This window comes from Oncorhynchus mykiss, chromosome 1, assembly GCF_013265735.2.
Source record: "Oncorhynchus mykiss isolate Arlee chromosome 1, USDA_OmykA_1.1, whole genome shotgun sequence".
Taxonomy (NCBI): Eukaryota; Metazoa; Chordata; class Actinopteri; order Salmoniformes; family Salmonidae; genus Oncorhynchus; species Oncorhynchus mykiss.
In genome coordinates this window covers 93577846-93592020 of record NC_048565.1, presented here as the reverse complement: position 1 = coordinate 93592020, position 14175 = coordinate 93577846, and the positions used below count along the sequence as shown (strand labels likewise).

Sequence of the window (14175 nt, the reverse complement as noted above, 5' to 3'; positions counted from 1 at the left end):
CAGGTATATGTGTATGTGTAATTCTGTATGACCCCCAGGCAGAGGCTAAGAAGCTGGAGGACTCGTCTCTGTACCTGAACCTGCCTGCTACCAAGGTGGAGCTGGAGGAGAAGGGTTTGTCCACTACAGGGAAGGGTACACACAACCTGGGCAACTGTACCATCAGCAAGGACTCCTTCCAGATAGCAACCCTGGTGTGTTCCACCAAGCTCACACAGAACGGTAAAGAGACTCTCTCTCCCTCTAGCCCTCTCTCCTTCCAGTCCACTACAGCCTTCTCTCCCTCCTCTACCCTCTCTCTCCCTCTAGCCCTCTCTCCTTCCAGTCCACTACAGCCTTCTCTCCCTCCTCTACCCTCTCTCTCCCTCTAGCCCTCTCTCCTTCCAGTCCACTACAGCCTTCTCTCCCTCCTCTACCCTCTCTCTCCCTCTAGCCCTCTCTCCTTCCAGTCCACTACAGCCTTCTCTCCCTCCTCTACCCTCTCTCTCCCTACTTTGTTCTCTCTCCACCGTTCTCTCGCTCTCTCCATCTCTCACGCTCTCCCTCCAGCCCTCCTTACTTCTCCCTCTCCCCCCCACCAATCTCTCTCCCTCCAGCCCTCCTTACTTCTCTCTCCCTCTCTCTCGCTCTCGCTCTCGCTCTGTCTCTGTCTCTGTCTCCCTCCCTCTCTCTCTCTCTCTCTCTCTCTCATCCCTCTCTCTCCCTCCCTCTCTCCCTACCAGTAAAATGACCAAGCTGGTGCACATGACTTGATGTTCCTCATCTAGAACTGTACCGTTGGACTCCTCATTATAACTATATAGAATGTGTGTTGTTAGACTGGTGCTTTCTGCTGTGAACTTGACTCTTGGCTTCTGGGCTCATGGCTTCCTCTCCTAGAATGAACCAAACCCTAGGATGGTTTTCAATCTGTCTTGGGCTACAAGATGGGATGAACATGGGAACAAAGAGGAGATGAAAACTGAAGCAATGAGAACAAAGACCAGGGAAAGACTGGGGCACTGACTACAACAGCCCATCTTTTGGCACTTTAAATTCATAGTTTTACTAGCCTACAGCCATTTCCTGTCCGTCCCACCATGAAGACACATTCTGAATAAAGAGCGCTCTGACTCAGATCATGTGAAACAGTGGAGACGAAGAATTAAAAGAAAGAGAATTTCTGCTATGCTCCCAGGGAGCCATTGAAGCAACTCAGTGTTGTTTAAGTACCTCTCCATTACAGTCCAGTCACATAGCAGCTATATGCAGCAGTTCTCTCTCTCTCTCTCTCTCTCTCTCTATACCTCTTCTCTCAGGAATGAGAGGCTGCTGCATATCACAAGGCTGCATCCTACACCCTATGAAGTGCACTGCTTTTGACCAGAGCCCATAGCGAATAGGGAGCCATTTGAAGTGTCGATGTAGACAAGGCTGCATTGCTTTTCCCCTCCCTGTATGGTGACAGAGCTTTCTCCTGATGTTCTTCTCTACTGTGTTTCTCCTGACTTCTCTACTGTGTTTCTCCTGACTTCTCTACTGTGTTTCTCCTGACTTCCTTCTCTCTCTACTGTGTTTCTGCTGACGTTCTTCTCTCTCTACTATGTTTCTCCTGACTTCCTTCTCTACTGTATTTCTCCTGACTTCTCTACTGTGTTTCTCCTGACTTCCTTCTCTCTCTACTGTGTTTCTCCTGACGTTCTTCTCTCTCTACTGTTTCTCCTGACGTTCTTCTCTCTCTACTGTGTTTCTCCTGACTTCTCTACTGTGTTTCTCCTGACGTTCTTCTCTCTCTACTGTTTCTCCTGACGTTCTTCTCTCTCTACTGTGTTTCTCCTGATGTTCTTCTCTACTGTGTTTCTCCTGACTTCTCTACTGTGTTTCTCCTGACTTCCTTCTCTCTCTACTGTGTTTCTCCTGACTTCCTTCTCTCTCTACTGTTTCTCCTGACGTTCTTCTCTCTCTACTGTGTTTCTCCTGACTTCCTTCTCTACTGTGTTTCTCCTGACTTCTCTACTGTGTTTCTCCTGACTTCCTTCTCTCTCTACTGTGTTTCTCCTGACTTCCTTCTCTCTCTACTGTGTTTCTCCTGACTTCCTTCTCTACTGTGTTTCTCCTGACGTTCTTCTCTCTACTGTGTTTCTCCTGACTTCCTTCTCTACTGTGTTTCTCCTGACTTCCTTCTCTACTGTGTTTCTCCTGACGTTCTTCTCTCTCTACTAGGGTCTGAGGTGGGGTCTGGGGTAGGAGGTAGGGTCTGCGGTGAGGTGGGGTCTGGGGTAGGAGGTAGGGTCTGAGGTGGGGTGTGAGGTGGGGTCTGGGGTTTTACACACCCTCTGTCCTCCCCCCTATTACACACCCTTTGTCCTCCCCCCTATTACACACCCTTCGTCCTCCCCCCTATTACACACCCTCCGTCCTCCCCCCTACTACACACCCTCCCCCCTCCCCCCTACTACACACCCTCCGTCCTCCCCCCTATTACACACCCTCCGTCCTCCCCCCTACTACACACCCTCCGTCCTCCCCCCTATTACACACCCTCCCCCCTCCCCCTGTTACACACCCTCCGTCCTCCCCCCTATTACACACCCTCCGTCCTCCCCCCTACTACACACCCTCCCCCCTACTACACACCCTCCGTCCTCCCCCCTATTACACACCCTCCGTCCTCCCCCCTACTACACACCCTCCGTCCTCCCCCCTATTACACACCCTCCCCCCTCCCCCCTGTTACACACCCTCCGTCCTCCCCCCTATTACACACCCTCCGTCCTCCCCCCTACTACACACCCTCCGTCCTCCCCCCTATTACACACCCTCCCCCCTATTACACACCCTCCCCCCATTACACACCCTCCGTCCTCCCCCCTATTACACACCCTCCCCCCTATTACACACCCTCCCCCCTATTACACACCCTCTGTCCTCCCCCCTATTACACACCCTCCCCCCTCCCCCCTACTACACACCCTCCGTCCTCCCCCCTATTACACACCCTCCGTCCTCCCCCCTATTACACACCCTCCGTCCTCCCCCCTATTACACACCCTCCGTCCTCCCCCCTATTACACACCCTCCGTCCTCCCCCCTACTACACACCCTCCGTCCTCCCCCCTACTACACACCCTCCGTCCTCCCCCCTACTACACACCCTCCGTCCTCCCCCCTACTACACACCCTCCGTCCTCCCCCCTACTACACACCCTCCGTCCTCCCCCCTATTACACACCCTCCGTCCTCCCCCCTATTACACACCCTCCGTCCTCCCCCCTACTACACACCCTCCGTCCTCCCCCCTACTACACACCCTCCGTCCTCCCCCTACTACACACCCTCCGTCCTCCCCCCTATTACACACCCTCCCCCCTCCCCCCTACTACACACCCTCCGTCCTCCCCCCTATTACACACCCTCCCCCCTCCCCCCTACTACACACCCTCCGTCCTCCCCCCTATTACACACCCTCCGTCCTCCCCCCTACTACACACCCTCCGTCCTCCCCCCTACTACACACCCTCCGTCCTCCCCCCTATTACACACCCTCCGTCCTCCCCCCTACTACACACCCTCCGTCCTCCCCCCTATTACACACCCTCCGTCCTCCCCCCTACTACACATCCTCCCCCCTCCCCCCTACTACACACCCTCTGTCCTCCCCCCTATTACACACCCTCCCCCCTATTACACACCCTCCCCCCTATTACACACCCTCCCCCCTATTACACACCCTCCGTCCTCCCCCCTATTACACACCCTCTGTCCTCCCCCCTATTACACACCCTCCGTCCTCCCCCCTACTACACACCCTCCCCCCTCCCCCCTATTACACACCCTCCGTCCTCCCCCCTACTACACATCCTCCCCCCTCCCCCCTACTACACACCCTCCGAAGTGTTACTAGTGATTTCCTCTTCCTCATCTCAGTATAAATATCTTTATGTGCTTCCCTATGGACAGCCATCCAGCTTCCCGGATATCCCAGAGTCCCCAGCCCGTTTCCATCTTTGATGAAACTCTCCTTTTAATTAAGCTAGAGTTATGTGTCCGCCAGCCCTGGGAGCCGACGGCGTTGGTGAGGAGAAGTGGCTGTGGTCTCTTCTCTTCCCAGGGGGTTGGCACTGCAGTCGTGGGACTTTGTCACAGGCAGGAGGACAGCTTGAGAAATAGGGAGATGAAATGACCTGAGAGAGATATCGTCTGCAGTGCCTCCTCTCTAAACTTGTAGTGGTCAGATAAACAGAGGTACGAGCCTTGTGGAGCTCCTCTCCTCTCCCCTCCTCTCCTCTCCTCTCCTATCCTCTCCTCTCCTCTCCTATCCTCTCCTCATCCACCTCACTCTCACGTTGGCTGCTTGATGATTTATTCTCACCTCCTGTCATTTGTCTTGCTGATCGTTGCTGAGTGTTGGCGCTGCAGGTGTACAGATTTGTAACTCCTGGTGAGGCCTGTTTTAAATAAGACCAGAAGACTGAACCCTGATAGGTGGATACCCAGAAGACTGAACCCTGATAGGTGGATACCCAGAAGACTGAACCCTGATAGGTGGATACCCAGGAGACTGAACCCTGATAGGTTGATACCCAGGGTATTTATCACCTTCAGTGTCCAGAAGCTTGATTGACTCAAGTTACAGACAGAGAGGAGGAGGAAGATGAGAGGGGGTTGAGTTTGAGGAGGGGGTCCCTTATGGCTCAGTTGGTAGAGCATGGTGCAACGACAGGGGTTGAGTTTGAGGAGGGGGTCCCTTATGGTTCAGTTGGTAGAGCATGGTGCAACGACAGGGGTTGAGTTTGAGGAGGGGGTCCCTTATGACTCAGTTGGTAGAGCATGGTGCAACGACAGGGGTTGAGTTTGAGGAGGGGGTCCCTTATGGCTCAGTTGGTAGAGCATGGTGCAACGACAGGGGTTGAGTTTGAGGAGGGGGTCCCTTATGGCTCAGTTGGTAGAGCAGGGTGCAACGACAGGGATTGAGTTTGAGGAGGGGGTCCCTTAGGGCTCAGTTGGTAGAGCATGGTGCAACGACAGGGGTTGAGTTTGAGGAGGGGGTCCCTTATGGCTCAGTTGGTAGAGCATGGCGCTTGCAACGATAGGGTTGTGGGTTTAGATTCCCACCAGGGACCAGTATGAAAATGTTTGTACTCATTACTGTAAGTCTCTCTGGATAAGAACGTCTGCTAAATGACTCAAATGTACATGAATCAGAAGAGAGCAGAGGGGGGGGGGACCGAGAGAGGAGGAGGAACCGAGAGAGGAGGAGGAACCGAGAGAGGAGAAGGGAGGAGTTATTAGGATTTTTTTAATTAATACATTTTTTTATTTAACCTTTATTTAACTAGGCAAGTCTGTTAATAACACACTCTTATTTACAATGACGGCCTAGGAACAGTGGGGTTAACTGCCTTGTTCAGCGGCAGAAGGACAGATTTTGACCTTGTCAGCTCAGGGATTCGATCTAGCAGTCTTTCGGGTTACTGGCCCAACACTCTAACCACTAGGCTACCTGCTGGTTACTGGCCCAACACTCTAACCACTAGGCTGCCTGCTGGTTACTGGCCCAACACTCTAACCACTATGCTACCTGCTGGTTACTGGCCCAACACTCTAACCACTATGCTACCTGCTGGTTACTGGCCCAACACTCTAACCACTAGGCTACATGCTGGTTACTGGCCCAACACTCTAACCACTAGGCTACATGCTGGTTACTGGCCCAACACTCTAACCACTAGGCTACATGCTGGTTACTGGCCCAACACTCTAACCACTAGGCAACCTGCTGGTTACTGGCCCAACACCCTAACCACTAGGCTACATGCTGGTTACTGGCCCAACTCTCTAACCACTAGGCTACCTACTCTAACCACTAGGCTACCTGCTCTAACCACTAGGCTACCTACTCTAACCACTAGGCTACCTGCTGGTTACTGGCCCAATGCTCTAACCACTAGGCTACCTCCTGGTTACTGGCCCAACGCTCAAACCACTAGGCTACCTGCTGGTTACTGGCCCAATACTCTAACTAGGCCACCTGCTCTAACCACTAGGCTACCTGCTCTAACCACTAGGCTACCTGCTCTAACCACTAGGCTACCTGCTCTAACCACTAGGCTACCTGCTCTAACCACTAGGCTACCTGCTCTAACCACTAGGCCACCTGCTCTAACCACTAGGCCACCTGCTCTAACCACTAGGCCACCTGCTCTAACCACTAGGCCACCTGCTCTAACCACTAGGCCACCTGCTCTAACCACTAGGCCACCTGCTCTAACCACTAGGCTACCTGCTCTAACCACTAGGCTACCTGCTCTAACCACTAGGCTACCTGCCGATCAGCAGGGAGGCTGGGGACCAGGTAGCCTCACCAGTCAGGGCTCATCTGTGATGGATGTCATTTACTACTGAGCTGTGTGTTTGCAGACAAGACTGGATCAAGAGCCTGTCAGGGCCAAATAGCTTTCTCCTGCTTGAGAGAGAGAGTAGGCTACAGTAGTGCTTTCAACAGTGGGTGGACTCACTCTCCATCACTGACTAGATAGATTTCTCCTCCAGCTCAGTATGTGATGTGTCTCCTCCATCTAAAACAGAGAATGCGCTTCACTTCCTATTTAACTTTTGTGATTTCATTCATTCAATACAACGCTATGCAACGACTCTCTCCTCCATCTCTCCTCTCCATCTCTCCTCTCCATCTTTATCTGAATTTATTATGGTCCCAAGACCCACAACTGTTCTGCCTGCGGCTATGGAATCCTGACCTGTTCACCGGACGTGCTACCTGTCCCTGACCTATTATTTGACCATGTTGGTCATTTATGAACATTTTAACATCTTGGCCATGTTCTGTTATAATCTCCACCCGGCACAGCCAGAAGAGGACTGGCCACCCCTCATAGCCTGGTTCCTCTCTAGGTTTCTTCCTAGGTTTTGGCCTTTCTAGGGAGTTTTTCCTAGCCACCGTGCTTCTACCTCTGCATTGCTTGCTGTTTGGGGTTTTAGGCTGGGTTTCTGTACAGCACTTTGAGATATCAGCTGATGAATGAAGGGCTTTATAAATACATTTGATTTGATTGTCCTGAGTGATGCCAACAAGTCTTCAACACAGCTTCCTACATAGAGATTAATGTTTTAACAAGCTATACCAGTTGAAAAATCCCTCCAAGGTGGACTGCCTGCCTGCCTGTCTGTCTGTCTGCCTGTCTGTCTGTCTGTCTGCCGTGCTGTCTGTCTCTGTCTGCATGCCTGTCTGTCTGTCTGTCTGCCGTGCTGTCTGTCTCTGTCTGCATGCCTGTCTGCCTGTCTGTCTGTATGCCTGTCTGCCGTGCTGCTGCTCTCTGGTACATGAACCTAATCATATCCACTTAGACATTAATTGATCTTCCTTGAGATTTTACACTTCGTTGTGATGGGGATTCTGAATGCTTTTTGGCCGACATTTTGCTAACAAATGTTTTATTTTAAACTAACTGAGATATACTGGGGGAGTTATGCTAATCACCTGATCACCTATCTAGTGTAGAGATACTGGGGGAGTTATGCTAATCACCTGATCACCTATCTAGTGTAGAGATACTGGGGGAGTTATGCTAATCACCTGATCACCTATCTAGTGTAGAGGCCGTCTAGTGTAGAGGCCGTCTAGTGTAGAGGCCGTCTAGTGTAGAGGCCGTCTAGTGTCGAGGCCGTCTAGGTGTCGAGGCCGTCTAGTGTCGAGACCCTCTAGTGTCGAGGCCGTCTAGGTGTCGAGGCCGTCTAGTGTCGGGGCCGTCTAGTGTCGGGGCCGTCTAGGTGTCGAGGCCGTCTAGTGTCGAGACCCTCTAGTGTCGAGGCCCTCTAGTGTCGGGGCCGTCTAGGTGTCGAGGCCGTCTAGTGTCGAGACCCTCTAGTGTCGAGGCCGTCTAGGTGTCGAGGCCGTCTAGTGTCGAGACCCTCTAGTGTCGAGGCCGTCTAGTGTAGAGGCCGTCTAGTGTAGAGGCCGTCTAGTGTCGAGACCCTCTAGTGTCGAGGCCGTCTAGGTGTCGAGGCCGTCTAGTGTCGAGGCCCTCTAGTGTAGAGGCCGTCTAGGTGTCGAGGCCCTCTAGTGTCGAGGCCCTCTAGTGTCGAGGCCGTCTAGTGTCGAGACCCTCTAGTGTAGAGGCCGTCTAGGTGTCGAGGCCGTCTAGTGTCGAGGCCCTCTAGTGTCGAGGCCGTCTAGTGTCGAGGCCCTCTAGTGTCGAGGCCCTCTAGTGTCGAGGCCCTCTAGTGTCGAGGCCCTCTAGTGTCGAGGCCGTCTAGTGTCGAGGCCCTCTAGTGTCGAGGCCGTCTAGTGTCGAGGCCGTCTAGGTGTCGAGGCCGTCTAGTGTCGAGACCCTCTAGTGTCGAGGCCGTCTAGTGTCGAGGCCGTCTAGTGTCGGGGCCCTCTAGTGTCGAGGCCGTCTAGTGTCGAGACCCTCTAGTGTCGAGGCCGTCTAGTGTCGAGGCCGTCTAGTGTCGGGGCCCTCTAGTGTCGAGGTCGTCTAGTGTCGAGGCCCTCTAGTGTCGAGGCCGTCTAGTGTCGGGGCCCTCTAGTGTCGAGGCCGTCTAGTGTCGAGGCCGTCTAGTGTCGAGGCCGTCTAGTGTCGAGGCCGTCTAGGTGTCGAGGCCGTCTAGTGTCGAGACCCTCTAGTGTCGAGGCCGTCTAGTGTCGAGGCCCTCTAGTGTCGAGGCCCTCTAGTGTCGAGGCCCTCTAGTGTCGAGGCCGTCTAGTGTCGAGGCCGTCTAGTGTCGAGGCCGTCTAGTGTCGAGGCCGTCTAGGTGTCGAGACCCTCTAGTGTCGAGGCCGTCTAGTGTCGAGGCCGTCTAGTGTCGAGACCCTCTAGTGTCGGGGCCCTCTAGTGTCGAGGCCGTCTAGTGTCGAGGCCCTCTAGTGTCGAGGCCGTCTAGTGTCGAGGCCGTCTAGTGTCGAGGCCGTCTAGTGTCGAGGCCGTCTAGTGTCGAGGCCGTCTAGTGTCGAGGCCGTCTAGTGTCGAGGCCGTCTAGTGTCGAGGCCGTCTAGGTGTCGAGACCCTCTAGTGTCGAGGCCGTCTAGTGTCGAGGCCGTCTAGTGTCGAGACCCTCTAGTGTCGGGGCCCTCTAGTGTCGAGGCCGTCTAGTGTCGAGACCCTCTAGTGTCGGGGCCCTCTAGTGTCGAGGCCCTCTAGTGTCGAGGCCGTCTAGTGTCGAGGCCGTCTAGTGTCGAGGCCGTCTAGTGTCGAGGCCGTCTAGTGTCGAGGCCGTCTAGTGTCGAGGCCGTCTAGTGTCGAGGCCGTCTAGTGTCGAGGCCCTCTAGTGTCGAGGCCCTCTAGTGTCGAGGCCCTCTAGTGTCGAGGCCGTCTAGTGTCGAGGCCGTCTAGTGTCGAGGCCCTCTAGTGTCGAGGCCGTCTAGTGTCGAGGCCCTCTAGTGTCGAGGCCCTCTAGTGTCGAGGCCCTCTAGTGTCGAGGCCCTCTAGTGTCGAGGCCGTCTAGTGTCGAGGCCCTCTAGTGTCGAGGCCCTCTAGTGTCGAGGCCGTCTAGTGTCGAGGCCCTCTAGTGTCGAGGCCCTCTAGTGTCGAGGCCGTCTAGTGTCGAGGCCCTCTAGTGTCGAGGCCCTCTAGTGTCGAGGCCCTCTAGTGTCGAGACCCTCTAGTGTCGAGGCCCTCTAGTGTCGAGGCCGTCTAGTGTCGAGGCCCTCTAGTGTCGAGGCCCTCTAGTGTCGAGGCCGTCTAGTGTCGAGGCCCTCTAGTGTCGAGGCCGTCTAGTGTCGGGGCCCTCTAGTGTCGAGGCCGTCTAGTGTCGAGGCCGTCTAGTGTCGAGACCGTCTAGTGTCGAGGCCGTCTAGTGTCGGGGCCGTCTAGTGTCGAGGCCGTCTAGTGTCGAGGCCGTCTAGTGTCGAGGCCGTCTAGTGTCGAGGCCGTCTAGGTGTCGAGGCCCTCTAGTGTCGAGGCCCTCTAGTGTCGAGGCCGTCTAGGTGTCGAGGCCCTCTAGTGTCGAGGCCCTCTAGTGTCGGGGCCGTCTAGTGTCGAGGCCCTCTAGTGTCGAGGCCCTCTAGTGTCGAGGCCGTCTAGTGTCGAGACCCTCTAGTGTCGAGGCCGTCTAGTGTCGAGGCCCTCTAGTGTCGAGGCCCTCTAGTGTCGAGGCCGTCTAGTGTCGAGGCCGTCTAGGTGTCGGGGCCGTCTAGTGTCGAGGCCGTCTAGTGTCGAGGCCCTCTAGTGTCGAGGCCGTCTAGTGTAGAGGCCCTCTAGTGTCGAGGCCGTCTAGTGTCGAGACCCTCTAGTGTCGAGGCCGTCTAGTGTCGAGACCCTCTAGTGTCGAGGCCGTCTAGTGTCGAGGCCGTCTAGTGTCGGGGCCGTCTAGTGTCGAGACCCTCTAGTGTCGAGGCCATCTAGTGTCGAGGCCGTCTAGTGTCGAGGCCCTCTAGTGTCGAGGCCCTCTAGTGTCGAGGCCGTCTAGTGTCGAGGCCGTCTAGTGTCGAGGCCGTCTAGTGTCGAGGCCGTCTAGTGTCGAGGCCCTCTAGTGTCGAGGCCGTCTAGTGTCGAGGCCGTCTAGTGTCGAGGCCGTCTAGTGTCGAGGCCGTCTAGTGTCGAGGCCGTCTAGTGTCGAGGCCCTCTAGTGTCGAGGCCCTCTAGTGTCGAGGCCGTCTAGTGTCGAGGCCGTCTAGTGTCGAGGCCCTCTAGTGTCGAGGCCGTCTAGTGTCGAGGCCGTCTAGTGTCGAGGCCCTCTAGTGTCGAGGCCGTCTAGTGTCGAGGCCGTCTAGTGTCGGGGCCCTCTAGTGTCGAGGCCGTCTAGTGTCGAGGCCCTCTAGTGTCGAGGCCCTCTAGTGTCGAGGCCGTCTAGTGTCGGGGCCGTCTAGTGTCGAGGCCGTCTAGGTGTCGAGGCCGTCTAGTGTCGAGGCCGTCTAGTGTCGAGGCCCTCTAGTGTCGAGGCCGTCTAGTGTCGAGGCCGTCTAGTGTCGAGGCCCTCTAGTGTCGAGGCCCTCTAGTGTCGAGGCCCTCTAGTGTCGAGGCCGTCTAGTGTCGAGGCCGTCTAGTGTCGGGGCCCTCTAGTGTCGAGGCCGTCTAGTGTCGAGCCGTCTAGTGTCGGGGCCCTCTAGTGTCGAGGCCGTCTAGTGTCGAGGCCGTCTAGTGTCGAGGCCGTCTAGTGTCGAGGCCGTCTAGTGTCGGGGCCCTCTAGTGTCGAGGCCCTCTAGTGTCGAGGCCGTCTAGTGTCGAGGCCGTCTAGGTGTCGAGGCCCTCTAGTGTCGAGGCCCTCTAGTGTCGAGGCCGTCTAGTGTCGAGGCCGTCTAGTGTCGAGGCCCTCTAGTGTCGAGGCCGTCTAGTGTCGAGGCCGTCTAGTGTCGAGGCCCTCTAGTGTCGAGGCCCTCTAGTGTCGAGGCCCTCTAGTGTCGAGGCCGTCTAGTGTCGAGGCCGTCTAGTGTCGGGGCCCTCTAGTGTCGAGGCCGTCTAGTGTCGAGGCCGTCTAGTGTCGGGGCCCTCTAGTGTCGAGGCCCTCTAGTGTCGAGGCCGTCTAGTGTCGAGGCCGTCTAGTGTCGGGGCCCTCTAGTGTCGAGGCCGTCTAGTGTCGAGGCCGTCTAGTGTCGGGGCCCTCTAGTGTCGAGGCCGTCTAGTGTCGGGGCCGTCTAGTGTCGGGGCCGTCTAGTGTCAAGGCCGTCTGGTGTCGGGGCCGTCTAGTGTCGAGGCCGTCTAGTGTCGAGGCCCTCTAGTGTCGAGGCCCTCTAGTGTCGAGGCCGTCTAGTGTCGAGGCCGTCTAGTGTCGGGGCCCTCTAGTGTCGAGGCCGTCTAGTGTCGGGGCCGTCTAGTGTCGAGGCCGTCTAGTGTCGGGGCCCTCTAGTGTCGAGGCCGTCTAGTGTCGGGGCCGTCTAGTGTCGAGGCCGTCTAGTGTCGAGGCCCTCTAGTGTCGAGGCCGTCTAGTGTCGAGGCCGTCTAGTGTCGGGGCCGTCTAGTGTCGGGGCCGTCTAGTGTCGGGGCCGTCTGGTGTCGGGGCCGTCTAGTGTCGAGGCCGTCTAGTGTCGAGGCCCTCTAGTGTCGAGGCCCTCTAGTGTCGAGGCCGTCTAGTGTCGAGGCCGTCTAGTGTCGAGGCCGTCTAGTGTCGAGGCCCTCTAGTGTCGAGGCCCTCTAGTGTCGAGGCCGTCTAGTGTCGAGGCCGTCTAGTGTCGAGGCCCTCTAGTGTCGAGACCCTCTAGTGTCGAGACCCTCTAGTGTCGAGGCCCTCTAGTGTCGAGGCCCTCTAGTGTCGAGGCCGTCTAGTGTCGAGGCCGTCTAGTGTCGAGGCCCTCTAGTGTCGAGGCCGTCTAGTGTCGAGGCCGTCTAGTGTCGAGGCCGTCTAGTGTCGAGGCCCTCTAGTGTCGAGGCCGTCTAGTGTCGAGGCCGTCTAGTGTCGGGGCCCTCTAGTGTCGAGGCCGTCTAGTGTCGAGGCCGTCTAGTGTCGGGGCCGTCTAGTGTCGAGGCCGTCTAGTGTCGAGACCCTCTAGTGTCGAGGCCCTCTAGTGTCGAGACCCTCTAGTGTCGAGGCCCTCTAGTGTCGAGGCCGTCTAGTGTCGAGGCCGTCTAGTGTCGAGACCCTCTAGTGTCGAGGCCGTCTAGTGTCGAGGCCGTCTAGTGTCGAGGCCGTCTAGTGTCGAGGCCGTCTAGTGTCGAGGCCGTCTAGTGTCGAGGCCCTCTAGTGTCGAGGCCCTCTAGTGTCGGGGCCGTCTAGTGTCGAGGCCGTCTAGTGTCGAGGCCCTCTAGTGTCGAGGCCGTCTAGTGTCGAGGCCGTCTAGTGTCGGGGCCCTCTAGTGTCGAGGCCGTCTAGTGTCGAGGCCGTCTAGTGTCGGGGCCCTCTAGTGTCGGGGCCGTCTAGTGTCGAGGCCGTCTAGTGTCGAGGCCGTCTAGTGTCGAGGCCCTCTAGTGTCGAGGCCGTCTAGTGTCGAGGCCGTCTAGTGTCGAGGCCGTCTAGTGTCGAGACCCTCTAGTGTCGAGGCCCTCTAGTGTCGGGGCCGTCTAGTGTCGAGGCCCTCTAGTGTCGAGGCCGTCTAGGTGTCGAGACCCTCTAGTGTCGAGGCCCTCTAGTGTCGAGGCCGTCTAGTGTCGAGGCCCTCTAGTGTCGAGGCCCTCTAGTGTCGAGGCCGTCTAGTGTCGGGGCCGTCTAGTGTCGAGGCCGTCTAGTGTCGAGGCCCTCTAGTGTCGAGGCCGTCTAGTGTCGAGACCCTCTAGTGTCGAGGCCCTCTAGTGTCGGGGCCGTCTAGTGTCGAGACCCTCTAGTGTCGAGGCCGTCTAGTGTCGAGGCCGTCTAGTGTCGAGGCCGTCTAGTGTCGAGGCCGTCTAGTGTCGGGGCCCTCTAGTGTCGAGGCCCTCTAGTGTCGAGGCCGTCTAGTGTCGAGGCCCTCTAGTGTCGAGGCCGTCTAGTGTCGAGACCCTCTAGTGTCGAGGCCCTCTAGGTGTCGAGGCCGTCTAGTGTCGGGGCCGTCTAGTGTCGAGGCCGTCTAGTGTCGAGGCCGTCTAGTGTCGAGGCCCTCTAGTGTCGAGGCCCTCTAGGTGTCGAGGCCGTCTAGTGTCGAGGCCGTCTAGTGTCGAGGCCGTCTAGTGTCGAGGCCCTCTAGGTGTCGAGGCCCTCTAGTGTCGGGGCCGTCTAGTGTCGAGGCCGTCTAGTGTCGAGGCCGTCTAGTGTCGAGGCCGTCTAGTGTCGAGGCCGTCTAGTGTAGAGGCCCTCTAGTGTCGAGGCCGTCTAGTGTCGAGGCCGTCTAGTGTCGAGGCCGTCTAGTGTCGAGGCCCTCTAGTGTCGAGGCCGTCTAGTGTCGAGGCCCTCTAGTGTCGAGGCCCTCTAGTGTCGAGGCCCTCTAGTGTCGAGGCCGTCTAGTGTCGAGGCCGTCTAGTGTCGAGACCCTCTAGTGTCGAGGCCGTCTAGTGTCGAGACCGTCTAGTGTCGAGGCCGTCTAGTGTCGAGGCCCTCTAGTGTCGAGGCCCTCTAGTGTCGAGGCCCTCTAGGTGTCGAGGCCGTCTAGTGTCGAGGCCCTCTAGTGTCGAGGCCGTCTAGTGTCGAGGCCGTCTAGTGTCGGGGCCGTCTAGGTGTCGAGGCCGTCTAGTGTCGAGGCCCTCTAGTGTCGGGGCCGTCTAGGTGTCGAGGCCGTCTAGTGTCGAGGCCGTCTAGTGTCGAGGCCCTCTATGTGTCGAGGCCGTCTAGTGTCGAGGCCCTCTAGTGTCGAGGCCGTCTAGTGTCGAGGCCGTCTAGTGTCGGGGCCGTCTAGTG

At 57.0% G+C, this 14175-nt stretch overlaps 1 protein-coding gene across 1 annotated transcript in view; it reads left to right on the top strand.

Moving 5' to 3' along the window:
- The window catches only part of LOC110513667 (dedicator of cytokinesis protein 1), a 527949-nt gene that overhangs the window by 118333 nt on the left and 395441 nt on the right, over positions 1-14175 (top strand). Inside the window, exon 18 of the mRNA XM_036990103.1 lies at positions 39-222. Within this exon, the coding sequence (XP_036845998.1) occupies positions 39-222 (184 nt within the window). The remainder of the gene's footprint in view (positions 1-38; positions 223-14175) is intronic.